This window comes from Capra hircus (assembly GCF_001704415.2).
Source record: "Capra hircus breed San Clemente chromosome X unlocalized genomic scaffold, ASM170441v1, whole genome shotgun sequence".
NCBI classification, from domain to species: domain Eukaryota; kingdom Metazoa; phylum Chordata; class Mammalia; order Artiodactyla; family Bovidae; genus Capra; species Capra hircus.
The window spans coordinates 13236085-13257157 of NW_017189516.1; the positions used below are offsets into that span (position 1 = coordinate 13236085).

The 21073-nt window shown below is 37.0% G+C and overlaps 1 protein-coding gene across 1 annotated transcript in view; it reads left to right on the forward strand.

Annotated features, from left to right (window-relative positions):
* OPHN1 (oligophrenin 1) overlaps positions 1–21073 on the forward strand; it is a 578606-nt gene that overhangs the window by 543626 nt on the left and 13907 nt on the right. Inside the window, exon 20 of the mRNA XM_018043623.1 lies at positions 8010–8333. Within this exon, the coding sequence (XP_017899112.1) occupies positions 8010–8333 (324 nt within the window). The remainder of the gene's footprint in view (positions 1–8009; positions 8334–21073) is intronic.

Consider the following 21073-nt stretch of genomic DNA (forward strand, 5'->3'; position numbering starts at 1 on the left):
GGACTTTATGCTAAATGAAATGAACCAAGCACAGAAAGACAAATGCTGCATGATCTCACTTATATGTGAAATCTAAAAATGTCAAACTCATAGAAGCAGAGAATAGAATGGTGGTTGCCAGAGACTTGGGGGAGAGTGAAATGGGGAGGTGTTGATCAAAGAGTACAAAGGTTCAGTTGTGCAGGATGAATACATTCTGGAAATATGATACAACACTGTGATTGTCGGTAATAATACTATATTGTATACTTGAAGTTTATGAAAAGAGTAGATCTTAACTGTTCTTATCACACATAAAAAATGGAAACTATGTGAGGTGATTGATATGTTAATTAGATTGAGTGTGGTACTCATTTAACATATATTCATATATCAAAATATCATATTGTATACCTTAAACATATACAATGTTTGTCAATTTTATCCCAATAAAGTTGGAGAGGAAATCAGCTCACATGGATTGAATAAGTACTGGGTTAGGTGGAATTAAGACACCATCCCTGGCCTCAAGGAGTTTATAGGCTAAATGGAAATAGATAATAGACAGATAAACAAATAAATGCCATTGAGTAGAGTAATTGTTAGTATGGAACCTGCACCAATTCTAAATGGGCCTTTCTCCCCAGTACTCTGTGGAGACCATTTTTTGTCAAGATAACCAGCAATCTCCATGTGCTATTCCACTATTCTTAACATACTCAGCTTGTGAGCAGCATTTCAGTTTACTAATTCTTCCTTCTTGAAACATTTTATTCATTTTGCTTTCAGGACACCAAACTCTCCTTCTGCCTCACTAGACATTCCATCTCAAGTCTCCTCTTGATTTTCCTTCTCTTCTCAATTTCTGCATGTTGGAAGGTCTCAGAGTTGTGTTTTGTATTTCTCAGTCCGCTTTTCTGTCTATATTTGTTTCCTGCATGATTGCATTGTCTCACAGCTTTAAATATCTTTTAAATATGAGGATGATATCCAAATTTGTATACCTGGGAGTATTATCTTCCTTCTTCCCATCTTAAACTCACTGCGCAACAGTTCTTAGATGACTCAAGGAAATCTCCAATTTTAAAATGTACAAATACCCTAGATTGCCTATTCCTCCTCAATCTGGTTTTCCTCTGGTCTCCCTTTAAGTAATTGGCAATGATTTTGTTGTTGTTCAGTCACTAAGTCATGCCCAACTCTTCATGACCCCATGAACTGTTGCATGCCAGGTTCCTGTGTCCTCCACTGTCTCTGAAGTATGCTCAAATTCATGTCCATTGAGTTGGTGACACTATCTCAACTATCTCATCCTCTGCCACCCCCTTCTCCTTTTTTCTTCAGTCTTTCCCAGCATCAGGGTCTTTTCCAGTGAGTCAGCTCTTCACATCATGTGGCCAAAATATTGGAGCTTCAGCTTCAACAACAGTCCTTCCAATGGATATTCAGGGTTGATTTCCGATCTCTTTGCAGTACAAGGTACTCTCAAGACTTCTCCAGCACCACAACTTGAAAGTATCAGGTCTTTGGCACTCAACCTTCTTTATAGTCCAACTCTCACATCCATACATGACTACTGGAAAAGCCATAGCTTTGCCTATATGGACTTTGTCAGCAAAGTGATGTCTCTGCTTTTTAATATGCTGTGTAGGTTGGTCATAGCTTTCCTTCCAAGGAGCAAGCATCTTTTAATTTCATGGCTGCAGTCATCACCATCTGCAGTGATTTTGGAGCCCCCCAAAATAAAATCTGCCACTGTTTCCATTTTTCCCTATCTACTTGCCATGAAGTGATGGGACAAGATGTCATGATCTTAGTTTTTTGAATGTTGAGTTTCAAGCCAGCTTTTTCACTCTCCTCTTTCACCCTCATCGAGAGGTTCTTTATTTCCTCTTCACTTTCTGCCATTAGAGTGGTATCATTTGCATATATGAGGTTGTTGATATTTCTCCCTGCAACCTTGATTCCAGATTGTGTTTCACTCAGCCCAGATGAATTGGCAGTACCAGTCACCTAGTTAGTAAGGTCAAAAACTTTCAGATCATCCTTGACTATTATTGTCTTTGCTTTTTCCCTCATATCTAATTCATCAGCAATTCCTGTTAGCTCTATGTGCACATTATATGTTGAACCTACTAATTCCTACTGCTACCTTACTAGCTGAGCCAGCATCATCTTTTACTTGAGTGGCTACAGGAGCTTCCAAACTATTATCTTTACTTTTCTTCTTGCCTGACAACAGTTTATTCTCTGCAGCAGCCAGTAAGATATACAGTCTTTTAAAACTGGAAAGCAGATCATATCATTCCCTCTGATCTAAATTTCCAGTGATTTCTCTTAATTTTTAGAAGAAAATTACATTTTGCTTTATATGGTCTGCACATACGTTTTTTTGTCTCATTTCTGAATTTCACTATCTCTATGCACCCTTTGTTCTCTGCTCTGATCTCACTGGTTATGCTGTTTCTTATAGATGTCAAACTTACCCAAGGGCCTTTTCATTTGCTGTTTTCTTGGTCCTGAACATTCTTCCTCCAAAACTTTGCAATTTCACTCCTTCATTCAGATCTCTGCTAAATGACATCTCTTCATAGAGACCTTCTCTGAGTACTTTATTTAAATAGATCTTTCTCCTCCTCCATTACTGTCTGTCCTTTAAACTGTATTATTTTATTCATATCACTTGCTGCCATTAATATTTAATAGCGTGTTTATTGTTTGTCTTTCTCAGTAGAATGTCAGATCCACTTTCATCACCAGCCTCTAGGACAATTCCTGTATATTGCATGTGTTCAGTAAATACTTGTAGAATAAATGAGTGGGTGTAGAGGGAATAATGAAGAGAAAAAGATCATCCAACTTAAGGGATCACCTCCTTAGGAGATGATGTAGCATTTAGGGAAAAGTGAAAGGGAACATTAAGTGCTTACCCTGTTGTTCCATAATCTCATTTTAATTGGATAAACTCACTTATTTGTCTATTCACATCTCCCCAAATACACATCAGAAAATATAATTTCTATGCCAGCAGAAAATTTTCACTCTGTATCCCATAGTATCCAGCATATCATATGTCCTCAATAAATATGTGTAATAAATGAATGAACTAGGTGATGGTAGACCTGGGATAAATTCCCTCTTGGCTCCTAGCTTGTTCAATAACTTGGGCTAATCATTTCCTTATTCTGGGTCTTAATTTGCCCCTCTGTGTGATGAGGCCTTCATGCCAGAAGTTCACCATTGGGCACCTACCCTAGCCATACCTTTTTTTTTTTAACTGAGATATAATTCATATGACATAAATTCACCCTTTTCAAAGGTAGGTCAGTGCATTTAGTATATTCATAAGCTGTGCAACAGTCTATTTCCAGAACATCTTCATCATCCAAAAAGAGCCTTGTACCTCCCAATACTTCCCTCCTCCCTTATTCCTGATAATCACTAATTTACTTTCTGTCTCTATGGATTGCCTATTCTGAGAAAATTTCATATAAATGGAATCATACAATCTGTGGTCTTTTTGTGGCTGGCTTCTTAGGATAATTGTTTCAAGGTTCATCCATTATGAAGCATGTATCAATACTTCATTCTCTTTTATAAATGGGTGATATTGTATTATATGGCTATAACACATTTTGTTTATCATTCATCATTTGCTGGATACTTGGATTGTTTCCACTTTTTGCTATAATACTGCTATGAACCTTTATGCACAGATTTTTATGTGGATGTATGTTTTCAGTGATTCTTGGTGTATATATAAGAGTGGAATTTCTGGGTCATACAATCACTGTATATTTTATCTTCAAGGAATCATTTTGAGGCTATTTTTAGAATCAGGTGCACCATTTTACTTTCCCACCAATAATGTATGACAATTCCAATTTCTCTGCATTTTTGCCAGCACTCTTTTGTGTCTTGATTTAGTAAAATTGTATATGTTCAAGTTACACAAAGTGATGATTTAATACACATATACATAGTGAATTGATTATTGCAGTCAAGCTAATAGACATGTATTTATTTATTTATTTTGGATGACAGTACCTGAAATCCACTCTCCACAAATTTCCATTATTCAATGCAGTATTGTTAGCTATACTTGTTATGGTATACATTAGATTTCTAGGCTTATTCATCCTATATAACTGCAACTCTATCCTTTGGCCAACATCTCCCCATTTTCTCTATCCTCTTGCTCCTGGTAACCACTGTGCTCTCTGCTTCTAAGTATTTGACTTTTAAGCATTCCACATATAAATGAAGTTATGTAATTTTTTTCTTTATTTGTCTGGCTTATTTCGCTTAGCATAATATCTTCTAGATTCATATATATTATAGCAAATGAATGGCAGGAGATCTTTCTTTTTTAAGTCTGAAACAAACAGACAAAGTATTTATTCATCCACTGATGGATACTTAGGTTGTTTCCATATCTTGTTATCTTTTAATTCTAGCCATCCTAAATGGGTATGAATTAATATTCATTTAATCCTCATCACTTCTCATAGAACAAGCATTAGAGGCTTAGAGATGGTGTGTAGTTTGCCTAACTCACACAGCTAATGAATTACAGAAAAGCAACTTGCATTCGTCTTATTCCAGAGCTCATTTATCTACTGTAATATTGTACTTCCTATAACCTCTTTGAACGCTGTTCTGAGAAAGAACAAATCCCTCTACTCACCACTGTTCTTTACCAGTAGTATTTCATTATCTTACCTCTAAACTTGTTATTCCCCTCATATATAGTATTATAATGAGTTCTTTCACTATCATCATGGACTCCCTCACATCTCCATATCTAAGCCCTGTGCATTCCACTCCCTTAATGGCCCTTAAATCTGTCTCTCTTTGCTGCTGCTGCCGCTCCAGTTTAGATCCAGCAGCCCCCATTTGGTCTGCCTACCTCCAGTCTCCTCCAGTCTGTTTAGTTCAGTCTACTCTTCGTCATGAACCTAAGGGTATATTCAAAAAATACATGTGATAATGCCACTTTTCTGTGAAAAAAAGTCATGGTCCTCTGCAGCCCATTGATAAAATTCATATCCCTGAACATGGCATTCATGATATAGCCCCACCCTACCTTAATAACTCTTCTCCAACTACTCACACTTTTTATCTAAAATTCGTTCCTATGCTCAAACCATACTAAGTATTTTCTTTTACATTTTCGTAAACAAACCATGAACTTTCATTCTTTCAAGTTGCTCTCTCTTTGAAATTCCCTTTCCTTCTTTTCCCATCTATTGCAATCCTTCAAGGCCTAGCTCAACATTACCTCTTTCACAAAATTTTCTTCAACATCACCAGAAAGAATTAGCACTGTCATTCTCATAGTGCTTATTTGCATGATTCTACCTGTATTATAATAATTGATCTATTTCTCCTGCTGGACTAGTGTGCAATCTCTTAAAGCTATTCCCCATCACTTGCCTACACTTAGAAGAGAGGCCTCTAGTTGGCCACTTGCCTATTTATGAGGCCTCCTTTTCTGATACTTATTCACTCCTAGTTCTCTGCAGTTTCTGAAGCTGGCTTTTGTGTTTTCCCATGGAAAAAGATGGCTGGTTAGAGAAAGGGGATGATGCTGAGCTCTTATTACCCAACAGGAGCAATGAACGCTGTCTTCAGAAAGAGTATCTACTCTGAAAACAGACTTCAAGCTATGAAAACTGGCCCTAACATATTAGTTTTGTGACACTGAGACTTTTAGGGCCTTTGATTTCTTATCTGTAAAATGGGACTGATAACAATTTTACAGAGTAGTTTTGAAGGTTATGAGAGATAATCCATGTAAAGCACTTAGAACAGGCCCTGACACAAAGAAAGTGTTTAAATAATGGTATCTGCTAGCATTATTATTATCATTGTCATTATTATAATTATTACCATTTTATCTTTATTATTCAGCATATCCCAGAGCCTTGAAATGGTCTTTCTGGCAGAATGGCCTAGTTCCAAATCCTTACTGCTGCTATCATCATATGTCTTATTTCCAAGCCAGGAAAAGATCCTTTCCAATGTGGAAAGTAGTGGCCTGAGACTGTGTTTGTGGATCATCTTTATGAGATTGGACCTTCTTTTACTGTATTGAGATGGTGATGATACCATAGAGCATGACCAATCGCTGTTGCTTTCCCTAAATGAGAACAGGGATGGAATTTCCTAGAGTTTCTTCACCAAAAGAAAGCATTCAGATAGAAACATGTAACTGAGATGTTAGACTCAAAGCATGTGGGAGAATGAATTTATATCACTTCATGTGTGACATAAGAATTTACTTCATACTTTCTAGAAGGTACATGTGCTTAAGGTTAATCCTAAGTGCTGTAGGTTAGATGGCCTCTGCCACAAGGCATCTTCCAGAAGCATGTGATCTAATTACATTGCACTTTTGAGCTATGTCAGTAGTATTATTATTAATGAGTCTTTGATATTTTTTGTTTGACTAGTCTGATGGCAGTTGTACTAGGGTTAATAAAAGCAGGGCCATGTATCTACCCTGGGACCAAAATAGGGGAGCTATAGAGGAACTCCTTGGCTCTAACCCTTATGGTGGTAGCAGCAGGCAGTCATCAATAAAAAGCTCCCAAGAAAAAGAAAACTCTTGGGGAAAAATTCTTTGAAACAAGACTTACTCTTTCTTTCCCCATGGAAACTCTTGCCCCACTGCCTACTGAGAGCATAATAGTATAAATAATAACTAGCAATTGTTGAGTGTTTGTTATGTACCAGGCACTGAAATAAGTATACTACCTCATGTAATCATCACCACAACCTCATGAGGTAGGTACTACTATTATTTCTTTTACTGAGGAGAAAATTTTAGATATAGAAAGATTATGAACTTGCCCAAGATCTCGCAGTTGGTAAGTAGCACAACTGGCTCCAGAACCTGCAGTTCTTTTAAAACTTTATTGTGGAGAGTTTCAAATGTAAAAGGAAATTGTATATTTAATAAAAAAAATATACAGTATAACATACAGCATAACATATTCCACATGTCCATATTGCCCAGCTTCAACATTTACAACTACATGCCCAATCTTGTTTCATCTATACCCTTACCCATTTCCCTAAAACAGACATTATGTCATTTCTTCCATAAATGCTTCAGTATGTACATGTAAAAGACGAAGACTCTTTTTTAACCAAAACCTCAATACCATTATCATACATAAAAGAAACTAAACAAAATAGTAATTCCTTAAAAGCAGTAACTATCTGGTCAGTGTCCTAATTCTCCTTCTTACATTAAAAAAAAATTAATCAGGATCCAAATAGGACCCATGTGTTTTAATTGCTTGACATATTTCTCAGGTCTCATTTAGCTGACCAGAACCTCTGTTCTTAACCACTACACTCTGACACAGGTTTTCTATTACCAAGGAAGGTAACAATTTCCATATAGCAGGAGTTCTCAATTAGCTGTTCATTAACAGATTCAGGGGGCTCTATGAATCTCTTAAAATTGGTTTTCAAAATTTTACATGTATTTGTGTAGGTTAATTTTTCTAGGGAGAATATCCTTGGCTCTCATTAGAGTCTCAAAACTTTAATTAAGACATAAGACAACTGAAAAGCATATGCTGTTGTCACAGGAAATTGTAAACCACAATAGCTAGGGGAAGGCCATAAAGTGGCTAGTTAAGGATGGGAAAAGAAGTTAAATTCAGTTTAGCACATTACACTGAAATATTAGAGATATTTATAAATAACTTTTGAGATAAATAGAAATAGTTGAGGATTACCTGATGTCTGTATTTGAAAGTAATATAATCTTGGCATATTGTGGTTTTGCTCAATTGTGGTCATGAAAATAATTGAATTCCTTGTATTATGAGACCTGTGTCTCCACATGAAGTAGGGTAGGTAGAGACTGATTTTTGTGGGATATCATTGATTTGTTCCATAACAAAAGCTCCTTTGAATATGTATATAATTTTGTAATCTTATGTCTACATGTCTAAAAATGAAAAGGTGATAAAGGTTGTCATTAATCTTTCCTCTACACCAACTTTTCCTAGATGAAATTCAACATAGAACACCCAATGGTACTATCATCAGCAGCATAGAACCCCCCAAGCCACCACAATACCCCAAAATGCCTATGCAAAAAAGTGTGGAAGCAGATCCTGGGAGGAAGTCCCCAAGCAGGCTTGTTTCAGATGTCAAGTTGGAGACCTGCCTCGAGGTGGACGTGGGGAAATTGGTGTCTAGGCTGCAGGATGGAGGGACCAAGGCCATACCAAAGGCCAGCAATGGACCTATGCCAGGCCCTGGGACCACTAAGGCCCCCTCTTTCCACATAAAGAGATCAGCACCTCGGCCCCTGGCTCACCACAAGGAGGGTAAGTGCTTGGGAATTCCAAGAGGAAGAGAAATGACCTCAACTACTTTGCACCTTGAAACGCTTATGAGGTTGTAGGTATTTAAGTAGAAATCTGTTCCGGTTTATTACTACTAATGTTGAAATCTTCTTTGCGACCCTATGGACTGTAGCCTGCCAGGTTCCTCTATCCGTGGGGATTCTCCAAGCAAGAATACTGGAGTGGGTTGCCATGCCCTCCTCCAGGGACTCTTCCCAACCCAGCGATTGAACCCAGGTTTCCCACATTGCAGGCAGATTTTTTACCAGCTAAGCCATCCGGGAAGCCCAAGAATACTGGAGTAGGTAGCCTATTCCTGGGCTTCCCTGGTGGCTCAGAGGTTAAAGTATCTGCCTGCAATGCAGGAGACCTGGGTTTGATCCCTGGGTTGGGAAGATCCCCTGGAGAAGGAAATGGCAACCCACTCCAGTATTCTTGCCTGGAGAATCCCATGGATGGAGGAGCCTGGAGGGCTACAGTGCACGGGGTCGCAAAGAGTTGGACATGACTGAGCAACTTCACTTAGCCTATTCCTTCTCTAGGGGATCTTCCTGACCCAGGAATTGAACCAGGGTCTCCTGCACTGCAGGTGGATTCTTTACCAGTTGAGCTACCAGGGAAGCCCAAGAATATAGAAACCATTCACAATAGTCACTAGAATGTAAGCTTTATGAGGGAGGGATTTTTGGCTGTTTTATTTACTTCTATATCCCAAGTACTTAGAACAATGCCTGATTGTCACATAGTAGGTACTCATTATTTGTGAAATAAATTAATAATAATGATATTATTTTTTCCATTATAGGTTATTACAGGATATTTGAATATAGTTCCTTGTGCTATATAGTATGACCTTGCTCATCCATTCTATATATAATAGTATGTATCTGCTAATCCCAGATTCCCAATCCATCCATCCTCCACATGACTTCCCCCTTGGCAGCCGCAAGGCTGTTCTCTGTCTATGACTCTTTTAAGGTTTCATAAAATAAGTTCATTCGTGTCATATTTTAGATTCCATGAGTATTAGTGATACCATATTTGTCTTTCTCTTTCTGACTTACTTTACTTATTATGATAATCTCTAGATCTATCCATGTTTCTTCAAATGACATTAGTTCATTCTATTTTTGTTTGACTAGTATTCCATACAATATATGCATACACACACACACACACACACACACACACACACACACACACACAGAGTGAGAGAGGATTCCTAGGTGGCCCTAGTGGTAAAGAATCTGCCTGCCAGTGCAGGAGACACAAGAGACTCAAGTTTGATCCCTGGGTTGGGACGAAACCCAGGAATAGGTAATAGTAACCCACTCCAGTATTCTTATCTGAAAAATTCCATGAACAGAGGAGACTGGCAAGCTATAGTCCATGGGGTTGCAAAGAGACACAACTGAGTAACTGAGCATGCACACACAGACACACACACAGACACACACACATATATTGCATCTTCTTTATCCATTCATCTCTCGATGGACATTTAGGTTGCTTCCATATGTCTTGGCAATATAAATAATGCTGCTGTGAACAGTGGTGTGCTTGTATCTTTTTGAATTGATATTATTTATTAATATAATTTTTGCTGTCATGTATTTATTTCTACTTCTGTATGCATTATGGCATGCTCACCACCAAGAATTTAGTTTCTATCCATCACCATACAGTTTATTCCCTTTACTCATTTCACCCGCTCCTTCCCCTCTGGTAACCATTGCTCTGTTCTTTGCATCTGCATGTTTGTTTTGTTTTAGTTTGGTTTGTTCATTTATTTTGTTTTTTTTTTGTTCATTGATTATTTTTTATCTTTTTCCACATAAACAAAATCATACAGTATTTGTTTTTCTCTTCTTTCACTTAGCATAATATGCTTAATGTTCACCCATGTTGTTGTGAATGACAGTGTTTCATCTTTTTATGACACAGTAGTATTCCTTTGTATATATCACGTCTTTACTTATTCATCCATTGTTGTGCACTTAGGTTTTCCCCCATATCTTAGCTATTATAAATAACGGTGTGATGAACATAGAGTTATATAATATTTTTTGAATTAGTATTTTCATGTTATTTGTATAATATCCACAAGTGGAATAGCTGTATCATATGGTAGTTCTAGTCTTAATTTTTGAGGAATCTCCATACTGTGTGCTATAGTGGCTATACCAAGTTACATTCCCACCAACAGTATAAGAGGGTTCACTTTTCTCCACACTCCTTTCCATAATTTGTTATTGTCTTTCAGGAAATAGCCATTCTGATGGGCGTGATGTGATATCTCACTGGGGTTTTGATTTGCATTGTCCTAATAATTAATGATCTTGGACACATTTTAATATTCCTGTTGGCCATTGTTATGTCTTTTTGGAAAAATGTCCATATAGCTCTTCTCTCCATTTTTAAAGCAGGTTGTTTAGGGTTTTTTGTTGTTGAGTTACATGAGTTCTTTAAATGTTTTGGACATTAACCCCTTATAAGATATATGATTCAAAAATATTTTCTCTCATTCAGTAGATTGTCTTTTCATTTTTGTGGAAGATTTCCTTTGCTGTGTAGAAGTTTGATGTAGTCCTATTCAGTTTGATATAATCCTTTTTGCTAATTTTTGCTTTTGCTTCCCTTGCCTGAGGAAAATATTAAAAAAGATATTGCTAAGATCACTGTCAAAGAGTGTACTGCAAATGTTTTCTGCTAGGAGTATAATGGTTTCAGGCATTACATTCAAGTCTTTATTTTGAAAGTTTTTTGTATGTTGTGAGATAGTGGTTTAGTTTGTTTGTTTCTTTCTTTTTTTGTGGCTGTGCAGTTTTCCTAGCACCATTTATTGAAGAAAATATCTTTGTCCATTCTAAGATCTTTAATCCTTTGTCATAAATTAATTTTCCATATTTGTGGGTTTATTTCAGGGGTCTCAATTTTGTTTTATTGATATATGTGTCTGTTTTTCTATCAACACCATGCTGTTTGATTACAAGAATTTTATAATATAGATTAAAATCAGGGATTATAATACCTACAGCTTTGTTTTTTTTTTTTTTTTTCTCAAAATTGCTTTAACTTTTTGACTTCTTGAAGAATTGATGCTTTTGAACTGTGGTGTTGGAGAAGACTCTTGAGGGTCCCTTGGACTGCAAGGAAATCCAACCAGTCCATTCTGAAGGAGATCAACCCTGGGATTTCTTTGGAGGGAATGATGCTAAAGCTGAAACTCCAGTACTTTGGCCACCTCATGTGAAGAGTTGACTCATTGGAAAAGACTTTGATGCTGGGAGGGATTGGGGGCAGGAGAAGAAGGGGACGACCGAGGATGAGATGGCTGGATGGCATCACTGACTCGATGAACGTGAGTCTGAGTGAACTCTGGGAGTTGGTGATGGACAGGGAGGCCTGGCGTGCTGCGATTCATGAGGTCGCAAAGAGTCGGACACGACTGAGCGACTGAACTGAACTGAACTGATGGTTCCATATGTTTTAGAATTGTTTGTTCTATTTCTATTAAAGCTGTCATTGGGGTTTTGATAAGCCTTGCCCTAAACCTGTAGATTGCTTTTGGTAATATGAGCATTTTATTATTTATTTATTTATTTTTAATATAAATTTATTTATTTTAATCGGAGGCTAATTGCTTTATAATATTGTATTAGTTTTGCCATACATCAACATGAACACCATGGGTATACTCGTATTTATTTATTTATTTTTTTAAACTTTTATTTTGAATTGAGGTATAGATGGTTAGCAATGTTATGATCATTTCAAGTGAACAACAAAGGGACTCAGCCATACATATACATATATCCATTCTCCCCCAAATTCCTCTCCCATCCAGGCTGCCACATAGCATTGATAAGAGTTCCATGTGCTATACAGTTGGTCCTTGTTGGTTATCCACTTTAAATATAGCAGAGTGTACATGTCCATCACAAAGTTCTCCCCACCCCTCCCACCAGCAACCATAAATTCATTCTCTCAGTCTATTAGTCTCTTTCCGTGTTGTAAGTAAGTTCATCTGTATCATTTCTTTTTAGAATCCACATATAATGGATGTCATGTGGTATTTCTCCTTCTCTATCTGACTTACTTCACTCAGTATGACTATCTCTAGATCCATTCATGTTGCTGCAAATGGCACTATTTCATTCTTCTTAATGGCTGAGTAATATTCCATTGAATATATGTACTACATCTTTACCCATTTCCCTATGGGTGGACATTTAGGTTGCTTTCGTGTTTTGGCTATTGTAAACAGTGCTACAGTGTTAGGGTGCATGTATCCTTTTGGATCATGTTTTTCTCTGGATATATGCCCAGGAGTTGGATTGCAGGGTCATATGGTAGCTCAATTTTTAGTTTTTTAAAGAACCTCCATACCATTCTCCATAGTGGCTTTTCCAACTTACATTCACGCCAACAGTGCACAAGGGTTCCCATCTCTCCACACACTCTCTAGCATTTATTGTTTGTGGATTTTTTGATGACAACCATTCTGGTTGGTGTGAGGTGATAACTCACTATAGTTCTGATTTCCATTACTCTGATAAATAGCAGTGTTGAACATCTTTTCATGTGCCTCTTGACCATTTGTATGTCTTCTGTGGAGAAATGTCTACTTAGGTCTTCTACCCATTTGTTGATTGGGTTGTTTGTTTTGATGCTGTTAAGTGTCGTGAGCTGTTTATAAAGGTTGGAGTCTAATCCCTTGTCAGTCACATCATTTGCAAATATTTTCTCCCAACCTGTGGATTGTCTTTTCATTTTTTATTGTTTCCATTGCTATGCAAAATCTTTTGAGTTTAAGTAGGTCCCATTTGTTTATTTTTGTTTCAATTTCCGTTATTCTGGGAGTTGGATTAAGAAAAGATATTGCTGCAATTTACATCAGAGAGTGTTCTGCCTATGTCTTCCCTTGGGAGTTTTATAGTGTCTGGTTTCACATTTAGACCTTTAATATATTTTGAGCCTTCTTTGTGTATGGTGTTAAAGAATGATCTAATTTCATTTTTGCATGTAACTTTCCAGTTTTCCCAGCACTATTTGTTGAAGAGAGTTTCTTTCAATCATTGCGTAGTCCTGCTTCCTTTGTCATAAATTAATTAACCATAGGTGCAAGGGTTTATTTCTGGGTTTTCTATCCTGTTCCTTGGACTATATTTCTATTTTTATGCCAGTGCCGTACTGTTTTGATAACAGTAACTTTATAGTATAGTCTGAAGTCAGGGACCTGATTCTTCCAGCTCTTTCTCAATATTGCTTTGGCTATTCAGGGTCTTTTGTGTCTACATAAATATCTTGAGATTTTCTGTTCTAGCTCTGTGAAAAAATGTCATCAGTAATTTGATAAGAATTGTGTTGAGTTTGTAGGTTGCCTTGAGTAGTATAGTCATTTTGACAAAGTGAGTTTTCCAATCCATGAGCATGGAATATCTTTCCATCTGTGTGTGTCTTCTTCAATTTCTTCCATCAGCATCTTGTAGTTTTTGGAGTACAGGTTTTATTACTCCTTAGGTAGATTTATTCCTAGTTATTTTGATCTTTTTGATGTGATGGTAAATGGAATTGTTTCTTGAATTTCTCTTTCTGATCTTTCCTTGTAAGTGTATAGAAATGCAAAAGATTTCTGTGTGTTAATTTTGTAACCTGCAACTTTACCAAATTCATTGATTAGCTCTAGTAGTTTTCTGGTGTCATCTTTAGGGTATTCTATTTATAGTATCATGTCATCTGCAAAGAGTGGTGATTGAACTTCTTTTCCAACTGAATTCCCTTTACTTCTTTTTCTTCTCTGATTTCTGTAGCTAGGACTTCCAAAACTGTTGAATAAAAGTGGTGAGAGTGGACTTCCTTATCTTGGCCCTGACTTAGAGGAAATGCCTGCAGCTTTTCACCATTAAGTATGATGTTAGCTGTAGGTTTGTCATCAGTTCAGTTCAGTTCAGTCGCTCAGTCATGTCCAACTTTTTGTGACCCCATGAATCGCAGCACGCCAGGCCTCCCTGTCCATCACCAACTCCCGGAGTTCATTCAGTCTCACGTCCATCAAGTCAGTGATGCCATCCAGCCATCTCATCCTCTGTCGTCCCCTTCTCCTCCTGCCCCAATCCCTCCCAGCATCAGAGTCTTTTCCAATGAGTCAGTTTGTCATATATAGCCTTTATTATGTTGAGGTATGTTCTTTCTGTGCCAACTTACTGCAAAGATTTTTATCATAAATGGGTGCTGTAATTTGTCAAAAGCCTTTCCTGCATTTATTGAGATGATCATATGTTTTTTATTCTTCAATTTGTTGATGTGGTTTTATCACATTGATTGATTTGCAGATATTGAAAACTTTGCATCCCTGGGATGAATCCCACTTGATCATGTTGTATGATCTTTTTAATGTATTGTTGAATTCAGATTGCTAGTATTGCTAGTTTAGGATTTTTGCATCTATGTTTATCAGTGACACATGTGTGCATGATAAGTTGCTTCAGTTGTGTCCAACTGTTTTTGATCCTATGCACAATAGCCCACCAGGCTCCTCTATCCATGGGGTTCCCCAGGCAAGAATGGTGGAAGGTTGCCATGCCCTCCTTTCACAGATCTTCCTGACCCAGGGATCCAACCCACGTCTCTTAGGTCTCCTGCATTGGCAGGTGGGGTCTTTTCCACTAGTGCTATCAGTGATATCGGCCTGTAATTTTTTTTTTTTTGGTATATGTTTTTCTGATTTTGATATCAGGGTGATGATGGCCTCATAGAATGAATTTGGAAGTTTCTATCTTCTGCATTTTTTTTGGAAAAAGTTTGAGAAGGATGGGTTTTAACCCTTCACTACATGTTTGATATAATTCACCTGATGTGAAGACCTTAGGTCCTGGACTTTTGTTTGTTGAGAGTTTTTCAATCATAGTTTCAATTTCAGTGCTTGTGAGTCATCTGTCCATATTTTTTATTTCTTCTTGGTTCAATCTTGGGAGACTGTACCTTTCTAAAAATTTGTCCATTTCTTCAAGGTTGTCCTTTTTATAGGCATACAGTTTTCTCATAGTAGTCTCTTATGATCCTTGATATTTCTGTGGATCAATTATAACTTCTCCATTTTCATTTCAAATTTTTTGAGTCCTCTCCCTTTTTTTCTTGATGAGTCTGGCTAAAAGTTTATCAATTTTGTTTATCTTTTCAAGGAACAAGATTTTAGTTTCATTGATCTTTCCAGTTGTTTTCTTTGTCTCTACTTCATTTATTTCTGCTCTGATCTTTGTGATTTCTTTCCTTCTGTTAACTTTAGGGATTTTTTGTTCTTTTTTCTCTGGTTGTTTTAGGTGTAAAGTTAGGTTGTTTGAGATTTTTCTTGTTTCTTGAGGTAAGATTTTATAAATTTCCCTCTTAGAACTGCTTTTGCTGCACCCCATAGGTTTTGGACTGTTGCACATTCATTTTCATTTGTCTCTAGGTATTTTTAATTTCCTCTTTGATTCTTTCAGTGACCCATTTGTTGTTTAGTAACATATTGTTTAACTGCCATGTGTTTGGTTTCTTATAATTTTTCCTAGCAGTTTATTTCTAATCTCCTAGTGTTGTAATCTATAAAGAGTCTTGATATCATTTCAAATTTTTTAAATTTGCCAAGGCTCATCTTTGTTTATTTTCATTTTATTGCATTTTATCAATGAAAATAGTTATTTGATGGAATCTTTAGAATTTTCTTTAGATAAAATAATATCATCCTCAAATGTGGTAGTTTTACTTTTCCCTTTCTAATTTAGATGCATTTTATTTATTTTTCTTACTCTGGCTAAGACTTCCAGTTTTATGTTTAATAAGAGTGATGAGAGTGGGCATCCTTGTCTTCCTCCTTTTCTTGAAGGGATAGCTTTCGGTTTTTCACCATTGAGTATGATGTTAGCTACACATGTATAATATGTAGTCTATGACCTTCACTATGTTGAAGTACTTCCTTCTGTACCCATTTTGTTGAGAATTTTTATCATTTGTGAGTATTGAATCTTGTCAAATACTTTTTCAGCCTATATTGAGATGATATTGTATTTGATTTGCTAATATTTTGAGATTTTTTTTACATCCATGTTTACCAGGGATAATGGCCTGTAATTGTGTGTGTGTGCATTTGTTGTCCTTGTTTGATTTTGGTATCAAGATAATGTTTGCCTTGTGAAATAAGTTAGGAAGTGTTCCCTCCTCTTTAATTTTTTAGAAAAACTTGAGGAAAATACATAATACATCACCTTTGAATGTTTGGTATAAACCACCTGGGAAGCTGTCTGGTCATGGACTTTTGATTATTAGAGGTTTTGTTTACTGTTTTAATCTCTGTATTAGTGATCAGTCTATTCAGATTTTTCTATTTCTTCATGACTTAGTCTTGGAAGATTGGGATTCAAAGAATTTGTCCATTTCTTCTGGGTTGGGCAGTTTGTTGACATATGCATTTATTTGTTCATATCATTGTCTTACAATTATTTGTATTTCTGTGGTATCTGTTATTATTTCTGTTCTTTCATTTCTAATTTTATTTATCAGAGACTTTTACTTTTCTCTTTTTTTTCTTAGTGTCTAGCTAAAGGTTTGTTAATATTTCTTTTCATAGTTTCAAAGAATCAGCTCTTAGTTTCTTTGACCTTTTCTATTATCTTTTTGGTCTCTGTTTCAATTTACTTCCACTCTGATCTTTATTATTTCTTTTCTTGTACTGACTTTGGGCTTCATTTTTCCCCCTTTTTTTCTAGTTCATTTATGTGTAAGGTTAGATAGTTTCCAGATAGTTTCTTTGAGATTTATTATTTCTGTTTTTAAAAGTTTCTTTCTTTCTTTATTATTTATTTTTGGTTGTGCTCAGTCTTCATTGCTGTGTGGACTTTTCTCTAGTTGAAGCAAGAGGGGGCTACTCTCTAGTTGCAGTGTACAGGCTTCTCATTTCAGTGGCTTCTCTTGTTGCTGACGTGGGCTCTAGGGCATTCAAGCTTCAGTAGTTGCAGCACTTGAGCTCAGTAGTTGCGGTTCCTGGGCTTTAGAGTACAGGTGCAATAGTTGTGATGAATGGGCTTAGTTGCTCTGTGGCATGTGGGATCTTCCTAGACCAGAGATCAAACCTGTGTCCCTGCATTGGCAGGCAGATTCTTTACCACTAAACCACAAGGGAAACCCTAAATTTTATATCTTGGGGTAGCCTCTATTGCTATAAACTTCTCTCTAGTACCACTTTTGCTGCATCTAATATATTTAACATGCCATGTTTTCACTTTTACTTGTCTTCAGGTAACTTTCAATGTCTATTTTGATTTATTTGTTATCTCAATAGTTGTTCAGTAGTATGTTTTTCATTCTCCACATATTTATAATTCTTAAAGATTCTTGTAGTTGATTACTAGTTTCATTCCACTAAGATTGGAAAAGGTGCCTGATATGATTTCAATTTTCTTAAATTTATTGAGACTTATTTTTTGTCCCAACATATAGTCTTTCCTTGAGAATGTTCAATGTGCACTTGAGAGGAACATATATTCTGCTACATTTAAATGGAATGTTTTGTATGAACCTATTAAGTCCATCTGCTCTACTGTTTCATTTAAGACTTCTGTTTCCTTGTTAACTTCCTGTATGGATGATCTATTAATTGATGTAAGTGAGGAGTTAAAGTCCCCTACAATTGCTGTGTTGCTATCAATTTCTCACTTTGTTGTTGTTTTTCAGTCACTAAATCATGTCCAACCTTTTGTGACACCATGGACTGCAGCGTGCCAGCCTTCCCTGTCCTTCACTATTTCCTGGAGTTTGCTCAAACTCATGTCCATTGAGTCAGTGATACCATCCAACCGGTTACCTCTTTCAGTTTAAGCCTGAATTTTGCAATAAGGAGCTCATGATCTGAGCCACAGTCAGCTCCAGGTCTTGGTTTTGCTGAGTGTATAGAGCTTCTCCATCTTCAGCTGCAAAGAATATAATCAATCTGATTTATATATTGACCATCTGGTGATATCCATGTGTAGTATCTTCTCTTGTGCTATTGGAAGAGGGTGTTTGCTGTGACAAGTGTGTTCTCTTGGCAAAACTCTGTTAGCCTTTGCCTTGCTTCATTTTGTACTCTAAAGCCAAGCTTGCTTGTTACTCCAGGTATCTCTTGGCGTCCTACTTTTGCATTCCAGTTCCCATTGATGAAAAGGATATCTCTTTTTGGTGTTAGTTCCAGAAGGTCTTGAAGGTCTTAATAGAACTGTTCAACTTCAGCTTTTTCATCGTTAGTGATTGGGGCATAGACTTGGATTATTGTGATGTTGACCACAAAGGATGAGATGGTTGGATGGCATCACTGACTAAATGGACATGAGTTTGAGCAAGATCTGGGAGATGGTGATGGGCAGGGAAGCCTGGAGTGCTGCAGTCCATGGGGTTACAAAGTTCAGACACACCTGAGCAACTGAACAAAAACAGCAGCTGTGATGTTAAATGGTTTACCTTGGCAATGAATCCAAGATCATTCTGTCATTTTTGACATTGCATCCATGTACTGCGTTTCAGATTCTTTTGTTAACAATGAGGGCTACTCAAGTCCTGAGAAATCTATAAATGCTATGATTCTTTGGTTATGGTCATTTGATAGAGAATGGGGAGGGAGAGAACAAGTTGAGCTGGAGAGGCAGATCAAATTTATAGTAAGTCACGTTAAAGTCCAAGGTTAAACATAAATTACGAGGAAGTACAATTTGGTATAAATACCACTAAGCTGAAAAGGCTTAGTGAAGTCTCAGGTGTGACTTAGGCTCCAGAGTCTCTGAGACATGAATTTGAATCTTGGTCCTGCTTCATCCTAGTTGTGGGACCTTGGAGAAGTCACAGCCTCTCTGAGCCCAGTTTTCTAACTTGTAAAATGAAGATATTTATGTGTATAGGATTGCTATAATGATGAAATGAGAAACCTATATAGTTAGCACATAAGGAGTACTCAGTTTAAGGTAGCATTTGTTTTGATTTTACAGGAATCCAGTTACTAACTACATGATCTTAATGAGGTAAACTTCACTTCTCTGAGCCAGTTTTCTCAACTGTAAGTGAAGACAATGCCTATATTGCAAATGAGGTTGTTTGTTTGGTTTTTTTTTTTTTTTGGTGTTTAAGTAAGATTAGGCATACAGAATTTCTGGTAATATAATAGAAGTTCAAAAAATGGTAGTGCTACTGATTGGGTAACAGCCTCTTAGGAAATGGCAGGCATGGAAGATGGTAGATGTTTGCTCTTCTATATTCTAGAGCTGATGAGAAGCCTCAAGCTCTAAATGTAGAGGTTATAAAAGAGCTCAGAGCTACTTTTTCCACCCTCAGCCTATTTCTGACCATGCCAAACACTCAGGAATAGGAGGACAATTGATAAGGGGAAGGGGCAAGGAAGGCTTCTTAGCCATCTTCCTCAAAGTCCAGCCTTTTGACAATCCTACCTCAAAGTCCAGCCTTTTGACAATCCTACCCCAGGGAACTCTCCCTTAACTCATTTCTTTTGGCACCCAAGTTTGACCCTTTAGTGTGGATGCTGAGTTATAATACTCATGCTTATTTCCCATGAGTATGACTCATTCTTAAACTCAGTTTTAAGCCTCTGGATGGCAAAGTCTATGTCAAATCATTTTTTTGCATCTCTTGTGAGAGCATAAGGCTGGGCACAAAACCCCTCAAGAAACACTCAATAAATTGAATACCTTTCAGTTTATATTTTAGAATAACCCTCAAATTTGGGTATATCATGTTTGTGTGTGTCACAGATGGCACAAATGGGGACTTCAAAAAGGAAAGCTTTTCCCATTGTCCTTCTAGTGGACTGAGCTACATTTTTCTTTTCTCAGTGAGTATTAAATAGCATCTACATGCAAGGCAATTTACTTGGGCCCTTGCTGAATAAAGAGAGGGATCTCACCTAGATCTAGCTCTCAGGTTGCTCCATCGTAATCGGGGAGGTAAAGCCAACAAAACAAAGAGCCCTGAATCAAAGTACAAGGTGATTAGTGCTGTAAGAGTGAGAGAAAGGAATTTGCAGCATATTAGGCTTCCAAAAGATATGAAACTTAAGTTGAATCTTGATGGATGATGCAAATTGCGGTATATAAGAAGGGGTAGAGGGCATCTTAAAAAGAGATTATTAATTGTATGATGTGTACATGGAACAAGAAGTAATACTATTTATGTGGACTATAGGATATGTGAAGAGGAATGGTGGAAAGGTAGACCAGAATGATCAGTTGAATTGAGACCAAAGAAGGTAATAAATTCCAGGTTTAAAAATGTTTGTGCATATACTGCAGATAACAGGGAGCTGTGAAATCTAAAACCAACTATTATCTATCTAGCTATCTGTAGATTTTTTTTTTCAAACTGATTAGTACATGATCAGAATAGGGTTTTAGAGTAGCATATGAAGGTCAGCAGGGAAAGATATAGGCCTATAGACTTATATCATGGACCCATTGATCTGGAAAGCAGTCCAAGTCCACATTGTAAAGGTAGGGAAATGATCCTTTCAAGGTCACACAGCAAGTTAGTTTTAGTATTAATACTGGAATCTAGGTCTCTCAACTCTTGGGTATTATTACTCTTCCCTCTCTGCCTGTTTGACTTGTGGCTTTGCTGTGACACATTAGAGGTAGGAGAGAACAACATTGGGGTCTTTCAACCAAGAAAGCCCTTTGCTACTATTCCGAAGTTCGACTTATAATGAA